The 21,216-nt window shown below is 23.4% G+C and overlaps 8 protein-coding genes across 8 annotated transcripts; 3 read left to right on the plus strand and 5 right to left on the minus strand. All coding sequences in view use genetic code 6, as the record gives it.

Moving 5' to 3' along the window:
• Positions 1 to 306: 306 nt before the first annotated feature.
• Positions 307 to 1,110, minus strand: TTHERM_000455598 (Mpv17/pmp22 family protein; the record flags this gene model as incomplete). Its single annotated transcript, XM_012800020.1, has 3 exons — positions 307 to 366; positions 473 to 918; positions 1,047 to 1,110. The coding sequence occupies 3 exons, from the start codon at positions 1,108 to 1,110 to the stop codon at positions 307 to 309; spliced, it is 570 nt and encodes a 189-aa protein (XP_012655474.1).
• A 1,491-nt stretch (positions 1,111 to 2,601) lies between these two features.
• TTHERM_000455599 (high mobility group (HMG)-box protein) lies at positions 2,602 to 3,084 on the minus strand (the record flags this gene model as incomplete). The annotated part of the gene is made up of 1 exon (XM_012800021.1): positions 2,602 to 3,084. One exon carries the CDS (start codon positions 3,082 to 3,084, stop codon positions 2,602 to 2,604), a length of 483 nt encoding a protein of 160 aa, XP_012655475.1.
• Positions 3,085 to 3,919: 835 nt separating this feature from the next.
• Positions 3,920 to 9,000, minus strand: TTHERM_00455600 (HMG box protein; the record flags this gene model as incomplete). The annotated part of the gene is made up of 4 exons (XM_001024166.2): positions 6,140 to 9,000; positions 6,016 to 6,069; positions 5,807 to 5,934; positions 3,920 to 5,751 (listed from the first exon to the last, which is right to left on the minus strand). The coding sequence occupies exons 1-4, from the start codon at positions 8,890 to 8,892 to the stop codon at positions 3,920 to 3,922; spliced, it is 4,767 nt and encodes a 1,588-aa protein (XP_001024166.2). The 5' UTR covers positions 8,893 to 9,000.
• Positions 9,001 to 9,689: 689 nt separating this feature from the next.
• TTHERM_00455610 (hypothetical protein) lies at positions 9,690 to 12,562 on the plus strand (the record flags this gene model as incomplete). Its single annotated transcript, XM_001024167.1, has 2 exons — positions 9,690 to 10,750; positions 10,852 to 12,562. 2 exons carry the CDS (start codon positions 9,690 to 9,692, stop codon positions 12,560 to 12,562), a joined length of 2,772 nt encoding a protein of 923 aa, XP_001024167.1.
• Positions 12,563 to 13,722: 1,160 nt separating this feature from the next.
• On the plus strand, positions 13,723 to 14,718 carry TTHERM_00455620 (GNAT family acetyltransferase; the record flags this gene model as incomplete). The annotated part of the gene is made up of 1 exon (XM_001024168.2): positions 13,723 to 14,718. The coding sequence occupies one exon, from the start codon at positions 13,723 to 13,725 to the stop codon at positions 14,716 to 14,718; it is 996 nt and encodes a 331-aa protein (XP_001024168.2).
• Positions 14,719 to 15,639: 921 nt separating this feature from the next.
• Positions 15,640 to 16,761, plus strand: TTHERM_00455630 (endoplasmic reticulum-intermediate compartment protein; the record flags this gene model as incomplete). Its single annotated transcript, XM_001024169.4, has 1 exon — positions 15,640 to 16,761. The coding sequence occupies exon 1, from the start codon at positions 15,715 to 15,717 to the stop codon at positions 16,759 to 16,761; it is 1,047 nt and encodes a 348-aa protein (XP_001024169.3). The 5' UTR covers positions 15,640 to 15,714.
• An 896-nt stretch (positions 16,762 to 17,657) lies between these two features.
• Positions 17,658 to 19,112, minus strand: TTHERM_000455639 (autophagy protein Apg6; the record flags this gene model as incomplete). The annotated part of the gene is made up of 5 exons (XM_012800022.1): positions 17,658 to 18,140; positions 18,208 to 18,418; positions 18,569 to 18,899; positions 18,953 to 19,003; positions 19,088 to 19,112. The coding sequence occupies 5 exons, from the start codon at positions 19,110 to 19,112 to the stop codon at positions 17,658 to 17,660; spliced, it is 1,101 nt and encodes a 366-aa protein (XP_012655476.1).
• A 325-nt stretch (positions 19,113 to 19,437) lies between these two features.
• On the minus strand, positions 19,438 to 20,851 carry TTHERM_00455640 (hypothetical protein; the record flags this gene model as incomplete). Its single annotated transcript, XM_001024170.2, has 2 exons — positions 19,438 to 20,088; positions 20,141 to 20,851. The coding sequence occupies 2 exons, from the start codon at positions 20,849 to 20,851 to the stop codon at positions 19,438 to 19,440; spliced, it is 1,362 nt and encodes a 453-aa protein (XP_001024170.2).
• Between the last annotated feature and the right edge of the window lie 365 nt (positions 20,852 to 21,216).

Below are 21,216 nucleotides of genomic sequence, written 5' to 3' on the forward strand. Positions count from 1 at the left end.
TTAATTTCCTGAAATAAGAAGAAAATTTATGGTATTTTTAATTAAGGAATTAATTTAATTAATACCAATCTAATATATAATTTATGCTTATCTATATCAGCTAAGAAATAAATAAAGTAAGAGTGAAACAGTAAAAAAAAATAAAATAGAAAACTGGAGAATTTAATTGATTATTCTATTCGAATTAAGAATTATATATATACTAAAATATATGTACATGGCAATACACTGGGTAAATAAATATTTAATATAGAGGAGAAAGTAATTATTTATAATAGTATTATCAAGGAGTTAAATATTGAATTTTCATTTAGAAGAAAAAAGATAGTTAACATAATTGTTCCAAGTTGTTCCAGAAATATTTGCCTTTTATTTATTTAGTTAAAAATTATAAGTTTTTTCGAAAATAAATGAAAGCTCGCAATCGCGAAATGATTTAGGGTTTTAAATTAAAGTGTTAAAAAAATTATACGCATATTGCTTTGAGGTAGGCTGGAACGAAAAGATGAATTAGGCAAGAAGCTACTGGCCATGCCTGGTGGTAATTTTATAAGGAGAAGGTAACTTTTGTTTCGAAAGCATTATATATAGATTCTAAGTTGTTATTGTAAAGTATGTTAAAATTAACATGGTAAATTAATTGCATGACTGGGAAACAAATAAAGTAGTCTAATAGCATTTTTGCAAATAGTCTATCATAACTTATCTTTTTAGTCATTTTATCATATATAGGAGTATTTAGTGGTTTACCAAGTAAGAACTTCAAAGTCTATGGTTATATTTTATTAAACCACACAAAAAGCCAAGGAGCTGCTATAAATCCAACTGTATAGTTTATCCCAATTCTTTTGAAATCGTAAGTTTCTCTCTTTTCAAAGAAAGTTTAGTAGGTAAAGTCAGCAGCTGACAAAATTAGTCCTAAAATATTTCAAAAAGATTATTTTATTTGAAATAAATAAAATTTATCAATTTCATTAGTACAAAAGAAATACTATGTATTAAAAAAATATGAAAATATCAATTTTTTTTATAAAAAATAAAGTTACCTGAAGTAAACATCCTTGTGAGGTAAGGATACTTATTAAGACAGTTTTTGTATATGTTTATCATTTTTAAAAGGATATTTATTATTGTTCGTGTTTTTTATATATTCTGTTTTTTTATCAAAATCAGAGGCTGCTACTTTAAGATCAAGCTGCCTTTCTTTAAAATTCAATATTTTCACTTTTTTTTGTTTTAATAATGTTTATCAGGAATAATTGCAATTTCAGATAGAAACTTTAAAAAAGACACATATTATAGATAAATATTGAAGCTCATTACTTTCTGAAAGTAAATTAATATTTAATTAATATTGCCTTAGTAGTTCATTTTATGAGAAATTATCTTTTTAATTACTAATCAAACAAACTACCTCTTTTTAATTATTTTGTAATCAGTAATTGTATGACTAAATATTTTCAATACGTCATTTTTTTAGTTTTTCGCTTACTCTAATTTTCGCAAGGATAAAATACTTTATATATTCCTTTAATTTCAGCCTTCATTTAGATGATTTCTTGTATTTTCTACTAAATTTAATTCTCTTTAACCACTTTGGCTAAGTATTGATATAGATATATGCTTAATAGGAGTTTTACTAGAATATTCTATTTCAATAGAGATATACTAAGACTTAAATAAATATAGATAAATGTCCTCATTTTTTATTTTTAAAATATTTTCATTTCAAAATTAAAGAAATCTAGTATAATGTGGTTAATTTATTCAATTTTATTTTTAACATTTTTAATTTCAAACTTTTTAACTTACTGCTATTTCAATATTATTGTATACTTGTATCATAATAATCTATTTGTATTTCATTTCATTTATTTTTTATTTAAAACAAAGACTTTTTTAGAAAAATATAAGTAAATCTACAAATATTTCTCAATAAATTTTTATATCAAGTAATTTATTCTATTTTATTTTATTTGATTGGTCTACTAATATTTACACTAAAAATTTTGATAAATAGTAAAAATATTTTTAAAGATTTAATTTTGGTAAAAAATAATTATATCAATATTGAAAGAATAATATTATTGTTTAATATTTATTCATTCCAATCAATTTTTTTGAAAAATAAAAATAATAAATTAATTAACTTATTTGTTAATATAATACAAAAAAAATAAGCTTTATAATATAAAAACAGCTTAAAAGTTAGAGTATTGCTTATTAAAGTTATTTTATTCATAATATTAAGCTTCGTTAGAATTTACTCAAATATTAATCATTTATCTTTTAATAAGCATTAAATCAAGCTTTTTTAACCATTTTTATTAAAATCAAGAATTATACTGAAATCTTTTTTAAGATTTTTCATTCTTTAATTTCATCCAGAACCTTTTCAAATAAATCGATAGTTTTGGTTGTGATCTTTAGTTTCATGTCTTTTTTGTTATTCCATATTTCTATTTCTTCTTTTTCTCCTTACTTCTAGTAGACTACTTCTAGCCTACCTTATTTGTCTTTAAGAGGAACTCCTACAACTTAGGCACTTGGGAATCTATCTGAGATAGCCTTGCTAGCTAAGCTGTAAGATTTTCTGAAACCTCACCCTTAGCAATATCTAACTGTAAAAGTAAGATTGCTACTCTATTTAGCAGGTTATTTTTTGATAGTCTTTTTAGCAGGCTCCTTTTCATTTTTAGCAGGTTCTTTATCTTGTTTATCAGAAGTAGAATTATCTTCAGATTTGCTTTTACTTTTACTTTTTTCATTTTTGCTTTCTTTAGCTTTTCTGGTTTTATTTGGTAGCTCTTAAACATCTTCTTTATTTTTCTTTTTATACTCTGCATAATCTTTCTTATATTTCTCAAGTTCCTTATCTTCTAGCAACTAATATTTTTACATTTCTTCATCAGTCAGTTTTTCAAACATCTCTTTTGCTTTTTTTGCAATAGTACTCTATTTGCTTTTAGGATCTTTTTGCTTAATCTTCACACTTACTTCTTCTAAGAAGTGAAAGAAGGCAGATTTTGGAGCTTAAGGCTTCTAAATGTCTGTATCTGTATTCTATTTTACTTTTCTGCTCATAATTTATTTGTATTTATTTATGTATTAATTTTTATTCAAAGATATTTCAAAATTTTTATTTTTTGAATTAACCAAATTTTAGAGCCAATTTTTATAATCTTTTATAAACTAAATAAATGGTAAAAAATTTCAAATTTCATTTTCAAATTTAAACAATTTTATAATAATTATTTTTTATCTCACATTTTACAAAATAATTGAAAAATATGCTAGAATAAATATTTCTTCGTCAATAATCATTTAAAAATTTTAAAAATAATTTAGAAGTAAGAAGTTTTTTATATAAAAATATAAAATAGAAATTTCTTTATTACTCAGTTTTCAAAAATAGTATATTCTGAAATATCTTGTTTTTAATTATTATTCAAAACAACAAGATAATAATAATAATTTGAATTTTTTTTATTTTTCTCCTCACTAATTAATATCAACATTTTTAAAATTTGTTTTTAAAGTTTAATTTTGATAAATTTATTTTGCCATAAATCACTTTTTTAAATAAAATCAACAGATATTAAATTAAAAAATAATAAGTAAAAATAATAAATAAAAGTCAAATTGGCAAATAATTTTAAATGAGATATTGCAAAATTAATATCAAACAAGTAAAAATAAAATTTTAATAATTTGAAGAAATGATTCAAATTAAAATTCTCCATAATAAAAAATGATTAAAATCCTTTAACTATCAAAAATAAATTATTTTCAAAAAATGAATTTTGAATACTTTTTTTTATTTTAACATAGAAATATTTAAAATAATTAGGAAACAAAAATAATTAGTTAAAAATTAATTCCAATTTAAAATAAATAAATGTTAATAGATGAAATTATGTCATATTTTATATAATAATTCCTTGCTTGGCTTAACAGCATTTTGCAAGAAAGGCTTTTTTTATTTTAAATCATTGTATAATTTTTCAAATGTCTTATTCTTTTTATGCTGTGGTTAAATATGTAAACCTGATTAATGAGAAAAAGGTCTATTCTCATTACTCTCTCCTTTTATAGTGTTTTTATTTAAGCCACTTATTTATCTATTTAAATTATTATCACTTTTTTACAAGTTAAGCTCTTCGATCAAAGAATCGTCTTATGTGTCATCACTATCTCTTAGTTTCTTTTAGGCTTGCATTTATATATTTTAGTCTTCGTTATCATCACTAGAGAAACTATTGATAATATTTTATAGAGCTCTTTTCATAGTTACTGTCCTGCTATTTGATGACTTTTGTAATTGTTAGTGGGAAGAAGTATCATAAGGTATTTAATTTTGATCTGAGTACTTTAGTAATCTATCAGTTTTACTACAATTTAATTAAATTTAAGAAGGAGAAATGTCCCTTGAACTCTTTAATGGTATTTTGCTATTTTCTTTTGATTATTATTCGTAGCTTTCATTTTATATACCTCCTAAATGTTGTTGATTATTAATTTACTTTCTTAAGTTAGAATAAAAATCATTACCACTAAATTTATTTTTCTCGCTCTACTTTGGCTCTTGATTTTATCTTGAGAATGAATGTTAATTGCTGTTGTTAGATTTAAATTCAAAGCTATCTTTTTTGTATAATCTTGATGAATTAACCATTTATTTATTTTACTACTCTTTAAATGAAATATTTAATCCTTTACTTTGTATCCTCTCCCTTGGACTGCTGTCCTATTGATAATTTACAGATTATTCTTTTTCATTCTTTTGCAAATTTTTTCTATGGTTTTCAAGGAATGTATTGAATGTGTAGGGTTTGGAACTCATAGAAGATGCTTATTATGGTTATTATTATAAATTTTAATTCTTTGAAGGTTCATTTTAAACAGAATTTTTTTTGAAATGCTTGTTGAAAATAGTGTTTTAGTTAATAATTCTATTTTCCTCTTCTGACTTATTGTGTTTACGTATTTTTTAAGAAGATTGATTATTTGAATGTATTCTACTTCTTTCCTAATCATTATTAATAGCTGCATTGCTGAAATTTAGCTTAGAATCATTTGAGTTCTTATTATTTTTATTGGAAATTGGGGAATTCGATTCTCTGTGCGATTTCTTGATAATCGAAAGGTTTTTAGACTTAGAATTATATGTATTTTTTTCATCATTTTATTAACACTAATTTTCAACTTCTTCACTGTCTTACTAATCTTCCTTACTTACAATATGATTCTTTTTGCAATCAGCTTATAACGTACGGAGCAATTATACAGAATCTTAAGTTTATTTATGAATCATACTATTTAAATAGGTATTATTCATATGAGAACTTATAGAACTTTTATTTTTACTAGTAAAAGAACCTTTCTTCAAAAAGTTACTATTATCAAGTCTATTTATAAATTTCTAAGGCTGTTGCTTTGATATTTATCCTGATATGTTGTTTTAGAATATCGTCTAATTAGTTAGGTCATCAAAAATAGATCTTTTCTCTGTATCTTATTAATTTTGGCTTTGCTGAAGCATTTACCATCCACTTTTGATAGAAAAATTTATATTGGAATTTTAAGAGTCATCTCTTTATTTTGTGTTGCTAGAATAGTGGTGACGAGAAGTCAAAAATAGGTTTTTGACAATTTCATCTTTGCAATTTTCTATGATAGGACTGCCGATTCCAGATTTATTTGAATTTAACCCCAATTTCTTATCAGAATGGAAAGAGTCGAAATTTAATTCTATTTAATAAAATAATCTTTCATCAAATAAAAGTTAAAAACAAGTAAACTATACTTTTTTTAGAAGAATTTGATAAAGCCTCTTGCAGTTTTGAGCTATTCTTATGGATATTTTAAATTGAATCTAAGTTTTCAATCTTTATTTTTTTGGAAGAAGAACCTTTTGGACTGATTAAGTTTAGGCTATTATTATAAAATAAATTTATGTTTATACAAATTAAAATAAAAGGAGTAAAAAAACAATATTTTAAAAATTAAATTTACAGGTCTTATTTTGGAGATGTTGAAATGTAGCCGAAATTTAGATATCCAGATTTTCTAGAATTAATAAATAAATTTTTAATAAAAAGCACTTATAGCTTAAAAAGAAATAAAAACAAAATTTTACTTTGAGCTTGAATCAAATTTTTATGAAACTTGAGAAATATTTTTTAGATTGTTCATACATTATGTACTAGGAGATTTTATCTTTATTTAAGCCTAGTTTATATATTATTCTTAGTTTTCTTTATTATCTTTAGATGAAGAGCTGTAGCTGTTGACAAGTTGATCAGTTTTCTTTTTCTCAAATGAAGCTTTTAAGTAATTATCTGTGCTACTTTCTTCTTCGTTTTATTTTGATGAGTTAAAGTTTTCTTTTCTTTAATAATTCTGAAGCTACTATTTTTCTTAAATTAATTCAGAATTATTCTTGCTATTGTCTGTTGAATTATTAATTTCTTTATTCTTATTTTCAATCATTTCAACATTTTTGTTTTAAATATCTTTGTCATCTTTAACAATAGCTAATATTTACTTTGGGCTCTCTTACTTTAAAGCAAGATTATCATCTTTACTTTTCGTTTACGAATCTGTTTTAGAATTTTCAGTTTTATCTCCAGATTAATTAGATTTTGAAGTGCAAGCATTATTGCTGTTATATTAATTTTATTCATTTTGTATAATTATATCAATCTTTTATTGAATTCTTTCATTCATAAAATCTTCAGTAAGCAAAATAACAGATGGTTTTATTCCCGTGTATATTTGATTATTCCTTAATACTGAAGGTATGACTGTTAAAGCTGGAGCATTTTGCTATACAAAGCCGTCTATTAAATAATAATTATTTTTTTTATATGGAATGTATTCGAAAACTCTGTTTTTAAAGTTTTGAATTGGCAAATTAAGTGGAGGATCATGCAAATGCATGTGTATAGACAAACGATAAAATTATTCTATGAATTCTAACAACTCGTTAGACTCATAAAGTTCTTATAAATATTGCTTGAAATCTTCTTAGTTTTATTCAAAAAATATGGTATCTCTAAAAATACTTATTTTTTTATAAGTTTTCTTAGCTGAACCAGAGGATTTATCCTGGTCTAACTCTTCCTCTTCCTCATCAATATAATCAGATTTCATATTCTGAAACTCTGAAAAGTACTAATGAGTAACAATTTTATCAGCTTGTTGCTTAAATTTTTAGACAATAGCAGCAACTTTTGGATGCTCAATATCAGCAACTACTTTAAAAATATCATTATTATAATCTTAATAGAGTTTAGAAAGATTTTGTTCATATGCTTTTGCATGCTTTTTATCAAGTTAAAGCAAATCCATCACTTTTGAGTTTGTTTCTTTGATGTGATTTTTAGAAATTTCGTGTATAATTATGAATAAATCTTAAAGCAAGTTGGTGAGGATTAGAGGGTTTTCAAAAAAATTAATAAATGTATTTGCCACTCCATCAGTTACCAAACTTTCCCATTTAGTTTTGAATTCAGAAGGAAGTAAGTGTTGTGAAGAGGTGTTATTTTGATTCTTACCATTTAACGCTAAATTCTCTTAAGCTTACTTTAATGCATTATTTACTTTAATATTTTCCTTCTATAAGCGATTCAAATCATCAAGCACCTTTTCAATCTGATCACTTTAATCCTATATTTTGCTTTGTTTCTCATCTATTTAAGATTGTAGCTATTTTTCTTATTCTCTAAAGCATTTTTCCTTAGAGTCTAGCTCTTGCTCCAAAATTTTAAGCAATCCTCTAAGTCTTTCTATTTCCTTAATATTTTCATCATTTATGCTTTTCTCTATAAATATGTTTGAGATATCTTCTGTTTAAATTTCTTTAGAATCTCTTTACTCTTATGTATAAGTGCTGTTGACTAATGCTCCATTCTGTTGCTAATTTTAAAGTAAATTTTTCTTTTCAAAATGTTTAATTTATTCTATCTTTTCTGCCCTATCCTTGATATTGTTAATTTTATCTGATATGCGCTTCAGGGAATTATTTTATCTTGACTATAGCTATTATTGTTGTTGATAAAGAGAATTTGCATAATCTTTCTGAGAACCTCTAGGTATATTTTATTATTATTAAACATTGTATCCGTGCTAATTCAAGCTGCTATTATTCAGGCTTCCAATTCCATTATATGATCTATTCGATTCGCTCCCTTACTACTACTAATTAATTATAGTTTTAGTATAAAGAGATGTATTGTGATTGAATGATTAGTTAATGCTTTTATCAAACTAGTTTAAATAATTCTAATTGTTATCCTAATCACCTGAAATGTCCACCACTTCCTGTGAGATATAATGATTTCTATTTGAATCACTTAATTAACCTTTTGAATGTTGAATCAAGCTTGAATTTTACTGATTTATGCTTTAATATTAATTCGCTTTTACTCGAGTTTAAGAAATTTATCTTTAAGGTTCATTAAAATATCCTTTTTAAGTAGAGAATACTTTTAAATGGTCAGAATTATATTAGTCTTATTAGATAAAACTGTTGTTATTCTATTAGTTATTATTATTACCCTATTCAATATTCTCATTTATAATACAAACTTACGAAGACTGCTACTGATAATGCTACTATTATTATCCTACACCTCCAGTAACACCAAAGTATTTCTTTTAAATTGTAGGGCTTTTAAGTTCTTAAAAATTCTTTTTAAGCCTCTTCATTTCTGTAATCAAATCCTTTTATTGGCTTTCTCGAGCATCCTTTAAGGTATTGCTACTACTGTTGCCATTTCCATAATTGATAAGAGCGTTATTGGCAATGATATTAGTAACACCCTATGAGCTATGATATGAAGTATTTGCAACCCTTTCAGAAGATTTTCCTCGAGAGCTTTAGCTCATTTTGATTTTTGATAACCTAAATTAATATTTTTTAGTAGTTTGTTATTTATTGATACTTATTTGAATTTATATTAAAATTTAATGCTGTTTATAAAAAGAATCAATTAGAAAGTGATAAGTAAAATATGCTTATACAATTAATAAAACAATAAATACTCAGCCTATTTACTTTTTTGAATTTGATTTATCTTGGCAATTCAAATTAAAGGTCGATATAAACACAATCTTTTTGAACTAAAACGTTAATAAATCCGTCTTTTTAATTATTTGTTTGTTTACTCATTTAAAAATAATTTAATTTATTTAAAATATTTCAAATAAAGTTAAAATTTTAAATGAAATTCTAATATAAAATGGTTTTATTTACTTTAAATTAAAAATCAATTTAAAGTCTTTGAAATTTATAGATGGGCTATCAAATTATCAATCAAAAATATATATATATATCTCTATACCTATCTTTGTTTATTTGTTTGATTTGCTTTCATGCTGAATTTGTAAGTAGATATTAAGTCGTTTATATGGTTATAAACTTAAAATTAAGCTAATTTACTATTTAAAGGAGACATAAAATAATTTAGAGGACTTAGTTAGTAGCTCTAAAAATGTTAGTATTCTAATAATTCATACTTTTTGAATTACTTAAAAAAGATACAAATTAGTGTCTTCTAAAGAAAGCTATTAAGGCAAATAAGATAAATAAAAAGAATAAATTCATTAATAAAATAAATAAATAACCAAATTGAATAAATTACATTTAGAATTTTCATAACCTGCTATTTTAAGCCTAGAATTAAATGGAGAATAACCTTTTAGAATCAAGACTAAATAAAATCTTGTCAGATAAAAAGTTTAGCAAATTGAATAAAAGCATAGAGAAGCATCTCAATAAGGAAACAGGCATTTTTATTAAGGACTACTTTTTAGTTCTTGAATATGAATCACTTGATGAAAAGGTAATTCAGAGTAAAAAGAAGGAGCTTTTAGAAAATTCAATGCACGATCATATAGAAAAAGATGACGATTCTGTTTAATACTTTGCACTATACTTATGGATTTTTAATTTGACTGCAGGCCAATTCTTAGAAAATAACGAAAATAAATTAGCTACTAGAATACCTGTAAATTTACAAAGTTACAACATGTTCAATGCACAAGATTAATAAATATAGTCTGCCAAAAACACAATCGAAAGCTTTGGTAACGTCTTTTGCATGTCTAAGAAAATCGGAGAGTAATCTCTCTAAATAATAAATAGTAATATAGATGAATACTAAATAGCAATTTATTCTGAAAAATAAATTTTTGTTGGCCATATTGAAAACATTATAAATTCCTATTTTATTAAGCAAAGCAAAGATGATCAAAATGCCTTTACAATGTACCGTGTATAATTATTTATATAAAAATACTCTCCAAGCATTTTAAGCATTAAATTCCACAAATTATCTCCTCATCATTTGGCTGTTCTTTTAGATGATTAGTACTTTTGCGTTTATAATCTGCAATCTAGTCTTTCTTACTAGGAGGTGTAATTTAATCTTTAATAACTTCCACGCTTTGGTAGAAACGAAGAGTATAATTATTAAGAAAAAGGATAAGTTTAGTTTGTTGATTTCGAATTTGGAGGCAACAGCTTTTTCACTAGCTATTCGAAAACCAATTTCTAAATTCCTTCTGATTTCGATTTTCTGTCAGTATATTTTCTTACTGAAGATGGTTAAATTTACTACCAATCTCCATTTTTAGTAAAAGATATGAGAATTAACAGATAATTAATTGAAGAACTTAAGGATTATCTTGTTCAAGAATTAAAATTGGTGGAACAGCATGAATAAATATAAGAAAAATTATAGGTGTAAGCAATTAAACTACTTTCATTCTATAATATATAAGTTTTAAATATGTTTATTAGAGTTTTGAGTTTTAAAAAATAAAAATATTTTATTTAATTAAAAGGTTAAAATCTTATTTAGACTTAGTAGAATAAATTGACAGCAGAGATTTGATAAGTGAATGCGAATAACCTACCAAATTATCTAAAATAGTTACTCAAACAGATAAGTCCAGTTCATTTGAAGTTCCTATTTTTAATAGCATCAGCATGCAAGACTTGCTGAATGATGATTTCTAAATACAATTAAGATATGTTCCTACAGAATAAAATAACGAAGATGATTAAGAAAATTTAGAAAATAACAGTAACTTACAGTCTCAGTTTAAATCAAGTGGCTTTGGAACAAAATCTAACATCTAAGTTTTTTCAAAATCGTTAATGGACAGATTTACTAGAGATAATAAGAATCAAATTATGTATAGGAAATATAGTAAATTCCACAAAGTGGAAACAAAGGGTTAACTCCATGTCTTTATTTTAACAAAGCAAATCGGTAATAAAACTTACTCTACTGTATCTTCACGTTTTAGTCCTCTTCCAGTCATGCCTACTCATATTGTTCAAGACTTTTACTAGTTTTGTCTTTTATCTGGTGAAAAAGCACATCTTGAATGCCCATTAAGCTCTTTAATCAACTATACAGGAAATTAATCTAAAAAGAATATCTATGAATATAAATAAAATTAATGTGCTAGACTCTGTTCTAAGGCAATTGAAACATCAACACTTGACAGTGTTTGCTTCTAACTTATGAATAGAATATATTGTATTAACTTTAAGTGGATTTAGAATTTGATTTTAACAAACTTATCAGACCCTAAAGTATTTAATGATGAAGAATTGTCTAGAAGTGAAATTAGAGTCTTAGTTGATTCTCAGCAAATCGATAGCTAGGATAAATTAGATGCATGTAAATTAACAGATTTATCTTTTTATTGCTTATCTGAAAAAGACAGAATGCTTCTAGCAGTTATTCCTTCCCACCACTCACAATAGTAATAGCCTTTTAGGTTAAAATGCTTAACTTTAGACTTCTTGTCAAACTATATTTAAATTTAAAAGAGTGCTAAGCTTATATCTGAGACTTTACACAAGATGATTAAAGAATAAGTAGAGCCTGAAAAAGCAAAAGAAAATAACCAATCAGGATAAAAACTAGCTTAAAATGATGTGAAGCTTCAGGAAATTGCTGATTAAGATAATAAAGTAGATCTTGATAACTTTTAAAAGTAAGTAACAGCTTACATAAGCAAGCATGAAGAAGTTTTATAATAGAATATTTAGTTAATACAAATTAAATATCAAGAGGTATTAAAGAAAAAAGAAGAGTTGAAAAATACAAAGGAAAAAACAGAAAGCCAATTTTATGAAATCATAGAAAACAAATAAAAGAAGTTGTTAGAAAGCAAAAAAAGAATTGAAGAAAAAAATAAGTCAATCAATTAAAAAATTTAAGAAATTGCTTAAAAATTAAAAGACCCTAAAGCTTCAAATGAATTAGACAATGTTAAAGAAGCAAATATCACATTTAATGAAAAATATAATGAGTAAATTAAGACATACTATAATAAACTTAAAGAAATCGAAGAATAATACTAAAAGTACTTCAAAACTAGAAGTGAGTTCTTCAATTCATTAGGTGTTCAAAGCAATACAAACCTACAAATTGATGAAAACACTTTATAAAAAATTAATGAAACAAGAAATAAGCTAAAATACCACATGAAAATCCTTGATAATTAGATCATTTAAACCAATCCTCAAGATAATTGAGTTATATTTTTTAATTTTTTATCAATCTTATCAATTGTAATTTATATTATTTATTTTTAATAATAACACACTATTATTTTAAAGACAAGTTTCAATTTCTAATGTGAATTTCAAATAGTTTTGCCTTAGCATTATATAAAATATTATTTTTATTAAAATATATTTATTTCGTAATAAAAAAAGAGTAAATAGATAAATAAATCAAAGTATGTAATTTTATTTTAAAAAGAATTCATTCCATATAAAAAAATAAAATTCTATTTTAATATAAATAATATATGTACTATAAAACCTGTAAAAGCAAGGACTTATTAATTATTGGAAAAAGTTGTTGTACCAAACTTATCTTATATCATTATAAATTCTATCTTAAACTGGACACATTTTTAAATTGGGAAATATTTTTGCCTTGTAGGTATGTGTCCTGTTAGCAATTTTTACTGTTTTATTCTCTTACAAAGAATTTTTTATTTCTATATGAATAGTAGAATCTATTATTTTAATTTAAAAGAATTAAAACTTTATTACTTAAATAAAATAAAAAAATAATAATCTCATGAGTAAGAATAATTTGAAGTTCGTTTAAGATATCAAGAAATGTTATTTTATTGTAAAATTATGTTTTTTTTTTTTTTTTAAATTTATTATTTTGATTTAAAAGAATATTTTATTTTATTTCAAAAAATTAAAAGCAGATAATTAATTATAAAATAAAGGAAATAGTTTAAATTTTTAAATTAAGGAAAAATTTATTGTTAATTAATGGAAGAAAATATTTTTTAAATATAAATTACTTAATGTAAACTAAAAATAAAATTTTAATTTATTTTATATTTTTAAATTAAGAATGTTATTTTTTATCCTAAAATTTATTCTAAAACATAGCTTTTAACTTTAATAGCTAAACTTTAACTGTTTTTAAAATAAATATATAATTTATCTTAACAGTGCTGATCCATTTATAAGAAACAAATTTAATAGTGGTTGTTTGATATTGTGTAAAATTAGCTTTTTAGATCTAGTAACTTCGACTATAGATTCCAGAATTAGACTCTGAAATTACTAATTAAATACCCGAAAGATTTTAGCTAAAAATTTTAAAAATAGAACAAAATTGATTTTTGATAATATCTTAAAAATAGAAAAGAAGTAAAAACTAAATGAGTGATAAGTTTATTTTTAAAAATAAAGATGAAGAGTTCTATATCGAAGAAATTCATAATGGAGATGTAGAAACTATTGTAGAATTCTAAAAGCATTTAGCAATAGACAGCGAAGGAGTTCAGTTGAATGAAGAGAATGTAAGAACTGCAACTAAGTTTATTCTTGAAAATCCTGAATATGGAATTCATTTTATTATAAGAACATTAACTCCTGTATAGTAAAGTGTTTCTTTTGCTCTCTTATGTCCTGAAATAGATTTATACACAAACTAACAAATATGGTGGTATAACTCTGTTTTTACTGAAAAATCTTTTAGGAGAAGAGGGTTTTTCACAGTTATGCATGAGTTTATATTAAAATGGGCTGGCCAAAACAAAATCAAATTGTATGCTGACGAAAATAATTAAGGTGCTTTGCAATGCTATGATAAGTTAGGACTAAAGGATACAAATGAAATTTTTGTGGAAATTGATTTCTTTTTTAGCAAAGAGTAAATTAGCTTCGAAAGAAATTAGGATATTTATAAGTTTAGTATTGGTAAGCCTAGTGAATGCAATTAAATTTTTGATTCTTTCAATAAATTAATATCAATAAGCAATAAAGATAATCTTGATAAATCAGATGGTATTTCTACAATTCTCAAAAGTATAAAGTAAGGAGGAATAGTCTTAATAAAAGAGTAAAATAACAACAATTAAGAACAAGAAGATATAATTGGTTTAATAGTTTTTGGATACGAATATAGTGAATGGAAAAAGGGGCATAATTTAATTATCACAGACGTAAGACTATCTCAAAAAACTTTATAGGATTCAATTAAATCATAGTAAGTAATATAAAATCTAGTTAGTTATTTAAAAAATGAGTAAGTTGAACTTGAAGCTTCAGTATAAAGTATTAGATTTATAGTTGATAGAAATAACTAAAAATCAATAGATCTTTTAGTTAGCTCAAAGCTCCAACTTTCACACTACATCATACTTTCTAACTGATAAAATATTAAAACTCGTATTTTAAAAATTAAAATAAATATTAAATATTTGTAATTTTATTACTAAAATAATTGTTAAATAAATACAAATATTTTTAGAAGCATCAAACTTTAAACTTTATTTTTTGTTTTTATATTAAAAATTTTTAACTTATTTTAAAATTTCAAAGTAAATTTTTAAATTTAATTTGTGGTTTTATTTGAAAAAAAATGCAAATATTCTAAAAAAGTTTAATCTTTTTTATTTTTAAATTAAAGTAAAAATTAACAAAACAATTTTAATTAGTCAATTTTTTATTTTTTTTTTGAAATGGTTTTATCAATTTAAGTAAAAAAAGTTGACAATTTATTTTTAGTAGTTTTTATTTTAAGAATTTTAAAGTGAATTTATAAAACCATTTTTAGTGAGAATTATAATTAAAATTGATAGAATATTCTTGGCTAAAAATGATTATTATTTATGAAATTTACATAGAGGCAACAAATAAATAAATTATTTATTTATTTACTTTAGACAGATAATAAATATCACTAAATGCGCTTAATTTGAACAAAAATAAAATCATGTTAAGGAGAAAAATAATAAATCAATAAATAAATTCCACGTAATAAAACGAAAAATACAAGGGATGGATTATATTTTGATAACTATATTGATTAATTTTTTAATTAATTAATAATGAGCAAGAAAGAAACTGAAGTTAAAATAAAAATAAATAAAATGTATGTTGACAATTTATTTTAATATAAAATCTATAAATTTTTAAGTGGGAATGTCTTTAGAAAGTAATAAAGAGATCATATTGCATGATTAATGCAATTGAATGTACAACGATGAGTTTGACTTGATTATTAAGATAATTAATTGAATTAGTAATTTCAAAAATAAAGTAATAAAAATAGTGTTATATCCTAAAATAATTGTTAAAATTTTAATTATTATCAATATTTAGATATTTTTAAAAATACAAAAATAAATAATTAATCTTCTAGCGAAATGTTTGGTGGAGGTGTTCAATCAAAGCTTAAAAGTTTTGATATGTATAGAAAGTTGCCTTCAGACTTAACTGAACCAACTTTGTCTGGAGCTATTGTTTCAATAGTTAGCACATTGATTATGCTTATTTTGTTCATTAGTGAATTCAATGGATATCTCTCTGTCGAAGAAAATAGTGAGATGTTTGTTGATGTTGCATAAGGTGGACAAAAAATTCGTGTCAATTTAGATATTGATTTCCCTCAATTCCCATGCGACATATTTTCTCTTGATGTTTAAGATATTATGGGTTCCCACTCCGTTAATGTTGAAGGTGACCTTGTCAAGACTCGTCTTTCTAGCACCGGAACTTATCTTGAAAAAATTAAATAAAATACTGGAGGTGATCACGGACACGGCGGTCATGGACATGGTCATGGTGACGTTTCTCTTGATCTTGAACGTGTTAAAAAGGCTTTTAACGATAGAGAAGGTTGCAAAATTTCTGGTTTTATGTTAGTCAATAAGGTCCCTGGTAATTTCCACATTTCTTCACACGCCTATGGAAATTATCTCCAACGTATCTTCTAAGATGCTCGTATCAACACTCTTGATTTATCCCATGTTATCAATCATTTATCCTTCGGTGAAGAAAATGACCTTAACCGTATCAAAAAAACTTTCTAGCAAGGTATTTTATAACCTCTTGATCATACAAAAAAGATTAAGCCTGAAAATCTTAGAACTGTAGGTGTTACTCATTAATATTACATTAATGTTGTTCCCACAACTTACAAAGATTTGTCCAATCGTAAATATCACGTTTATTAATTCGTCGCTAATAGCAACGAAATGACCACCCAACACTTACCAGCTGTCTTCTTCCGTTATGACCTTTCTCCTGTTACAGTTTAATTCTCTCAAACTAGAGAATCCTTCCTCCACTTCTTGGTGCAAGTTTGTGCTATTATTGGAGGTGTTTTCACTGTTGCAGGTATCATAGACTCAATTGTCCACCGTTCAGTTGTCCATATCCTTAAAAAGGCTGAAATGGGCAAGCTCTCTTGAAGAAAACCGTCTTACTCATAAATATACAATTTAAAAGAATAAAAAATATAGATTTAATTAGGATTTTAGCAGAAATTTAAGTGCTTAATGTAGTTTTCAATACAAAGCAATTGAAATGTAGCATACAAAACAAGCAGACGACAAAATAAATACTATAAAAATGCATTTTAAAGTCAAACAGACTAATTTATGATTAGTTAAATTTCTTTATATGTAAATACACTTTGCATATTTTGTTTTTATTGGTTTCGAATTTACTAGTTAACATTAAAACAGCTTTTTCCTACTTAATTGAAATATAAGTTGCTAAATGAGTGAGTCATTTACTCAAAAATATCAAGTTATGAATTTTTACTTTAAAAAGATAATGTTTATTTTTTGAAAATAAATTTCAATAAAAAATATTAAATACTATTAAAAAAAATATAAAATTAAAACATTTATTTTGTTAAAGAAATCATCTATCATTAGCAATTTACTCAAAAATAGATTATAAACTTAATAATCGTACTTTATGAAAAGACAATGTTTATTTTTTGAAAATAAATTTCAATAAAAAATATTAAATACTATTAAAAAAAATATAAAATTAAAACATTTATTTTGTTAAAGAAATCATCTATCATTAGCAATTTACTCAAAAATAGAATATAAACTTAATAATCTTACCTTAAGAAAAGACAATGATTATTTTTTGAAAATAAATTTCAATAAAAAATATTAAATACTGTTAAAAATAAAATATAAAATTAAAACATTTATTTTGTTAAAGCAGCCATCTATCTATCATTCGTTATTCTATATATCTCAATTAATATATTTTTTAATACTTTTTTACATTTTGTAATTTTATTTTTCTTAATTTATTTCATAGAAATATTTTTTTTGTTAATCGTTCATTCTCTATCTAGTAGTTCTATTTCCTTTTTGCTATCATATTGAGCATTAAAGCTGATCAAAAATTTAAAATTTATTAACAATTTTTTAAAAGCCTATGTCCAGTTATCAAGACCCTTGTATTAGGCATTAGCTGCAGTTTAAGTTGTTAATAAAAGTCCATCGATAGAGGAATTTGATTAATCTATTTTGAAAGGTAGCTATATATTTTACAAGTATGTTTACTATAAATAATCAACGAATAAAGAGAATTCATCTAAAATCATCTTCATAGCTCTGTTAAACTTTGCTTCATCACCTTTATTGCTAAATGGCCCCCTCAAATAAAGTTATTCAGATTTATTTGCTTCGCATATATAAGATTCATTACCACACACTTATATATCTTTAATGTAACTTGATTGATATCCAAATTTGTTCATTAAATACAGAAACAGTAAAATAACTTAGCCTAATCCTGCATTAGTTTCATCCCAGTTTATCTTTTAAATTAAATGATAAAAACCTTAAATTTATATAACAAAAATGAATTGTTAAATTTTTCCTTACATCTTCATTCAACTTTTTCCCTATCATTAAATTATTTATAAGTCCAACTTATTCACTGACTTCAATAAAAAAGACTGAGTTTATGGTGTTGTATTTATTGAGTTTATTGTTTAATTTATCATTATAATATTATTCTAAGTTATCAGCAATTTATTTCTTATTTAGTAAAGTTTACAATCTCTTTTCAAATGAATTTACTTCAACCCAGTACCTATGTTTGTTTTATAGATATAACAATATAAATATAAAAATGAAGGCTTAATTTTTAAAAAAACTATAGCTAAAATGATAGAATAAACTAAAAATAAAAATGATCTGATGCTTATAACAACCAGATTGAAATTCATAATATTTTGCTTACTTAGATTCCCTTATTTCAAAGTCTAGAACATTTTTTTTCAATTTTTCAAATTCTTAATTCAGTTGCTGCTCCTTCATTTTAAGTTCTTCTATTTCTAATTTTTATTTCTACTGCTAGCTTTGATTAATAAGTTTCTCATTTTCTTCTATTTTATTTTTAATGCTAATCATATTTTCATCAACTAGCTATAACTTTTTTTAAGTTTCAGTGATTTCTTATCCTATAATTTCTATATCTTAAAATTCATTCTTTAACTATATTTTCAAGCAAGGCTCGCACAAATAAAATGGAAACTGATAAAAATCTACTAGATAAAGATTCACATTAAGATCTATTTATTGTATTTTTATTGATTTACTATTATTAACTCATTAATGAAAATACCTTTTCTCTCTCCTACTTTACATTTTTCGCAAAATCTATTTTCATCTATTTCTATTTTGAAAATAAAATACATAAAGCTAGCATAACTTTGATTTCAAATACTCATATAGAAAGTATCAAATTAAATGTTCTTACCTTCTAAAATAATTTTATTAGACATATTGATCTTTATTAATTTGCAATGTATTTCTTAATTATCTTAAAATGCTAAATTTAAAGCTAAGTTTCAAAGCAATTAAATTATCAAAAATTTGTGAAATTTTATTACTACAAATATCTATCAAAAACTGATGATATAATTACATATATATATATCTTTACATTCTCTTAATTATATTCCTTAAAAAATATAATAATAATTTTTAAAAATTTTTTTTAGCTTAAAAGAAAATATTTAAAGAAAAATAAAGATAAAAAAATATTAAAACAAGCTAATAAATTAAAATATTTTCTTATTGTTTTAATTTGTATTTCAATTGAGTTAATCACTAATTATCATCTTTTAAAAGCATATCTATGCAATTTTTTATATCGTATTCACTATAATCTAAAATTAAATCCTTTTTTTTCATCAGATATAACAAAAGAGTTTATAATGAACAATACTTATGATAATTTATTAAAAGCTGATATGGCAATTATCCATAATAATTTTCAAAATCTTAATCATCCAAAAGTACCAAAATATTTTCACTATAACACTGAACATTCTAAATATAAACTTAATCGTTTGGATATTTTTACATTTAGCTAAATTCATCTTTTGTCATTTATTTTTCTTTGTCTTCTAAGTATTTATTTTTTTAATATTGAATTTACTTTCTATATTTAATCTTTCTTGTGTTATACTCTAAAAATTCAAAATACACTCCTCCTTCTTATACTGTTTCGTAAAAAATGTATTTTTCGTTTATTAGCAAAACTTTACTTATAAGCTGATCAAAGGATCTATTCAGAATCAGATCAGTTAATAACTGCACTTTTGGCTCCTAATCTTGTGAGAGGGAGAAGACCTTTAGGAAAGGAGCACATTTACCATTGCCAATAATTATTATTTAACTATATTCTTTATCAATATATCTTGCAGAAAGTATACAACTATCCTCTTTAATAGGTAGCTTAATCTTCTTATAACCCTAAAAAAACATTATTTTATTAATTATTTTAATAAAAAATAAAATATTTTACATATATCTTGCTTTTTGATACATTATAAGTGTGTAAAACTAATTCAACATTTTCTTATTTCGAAAATTATCTGTGATTTTCAAAAACTGCAAATGTATCCGAATCGTTTAATTTACAAAACAAAACTTATTTACTTTTTGTTTCCATATGAAACATATATGTTTTTTCATTCTCATAAAAATTGTATATGCAACAATAAAATACATTTTTATCATCAGAGGGTAAATTTGTTACTCCCATTACTTCACAAGTGGCTATAATATTTAATTTATTGAATGCTTCATACATAAATCCATCCTGCATCAAGCTTTACTTTTGTTCATCATTTAGTTCATTATTACTTCCAGGAATTTTAATACGAAAATTATTTTATAAAAGCTATTTTGATTCTAAATCTAAAAGATGAAGTTCATATTGAGTAGTAAAACCTATGTATTACTTATTATTTAATATAACTGACTTAAAGTTTTAAAATGAGTTTTCAGCAACAATTTCTCCAATACTTAAAATTTATTTCGACTTAAGCGATATATGGTAGAATTTTTTATCAAAGAAAACAATAAAAATAGAAGGGCCACTAACAAGGTTTCCCTCAATAAGCACAGCTTCCTTGACTTATTCTTATGAATGTGAGATTTATATGCTGAAGGTTTCAGAATAAAATCCACAATTTATATTATTTTACTTTTATTTCTTCTTTTTGTTATCCATTTAAAATAATTAAAAACTTGATAAAGTATTTATATTATATTGATCAATATTATAATCCTCAAATTATATTTAAAGTAACTAAGTAGAAAACTTATGTATCAATTTAAGGTAATCAACCTATATAGAAATAATGCATGATTGTGAAAAATTTTATTAATATCTAATCAACAAATAACCAATAAGCTAATTGAAACAAATCTATCTATAAAAAATAATATTTCAAAAAATATTCTTTTAAAAAATAATTCATTATCAATACAATTTCAATGAATATTTTAAAAACTCTAAAATAATTAATTTTTTTATTTTATTAAATTTTAATAATAAATTCATTGAAAGTAATAATATTTCTCATACTTAAAAAT

This window comes from Tetrahymena thermophila (genome assembly GCF_000189635.1).
Source record: "Tetrahymena thermophila SB210 genomic scaffold scf_8254395, whole genome shotgun sequence".
In the NCBI taxonomy this organism is placed as follows: Eukaryota; Ciliophora; class Oligohymenophorea; order Hymenostomatida; family Tetrahymenidae; genus Tetrahymena; species Tetrahymena thermophila.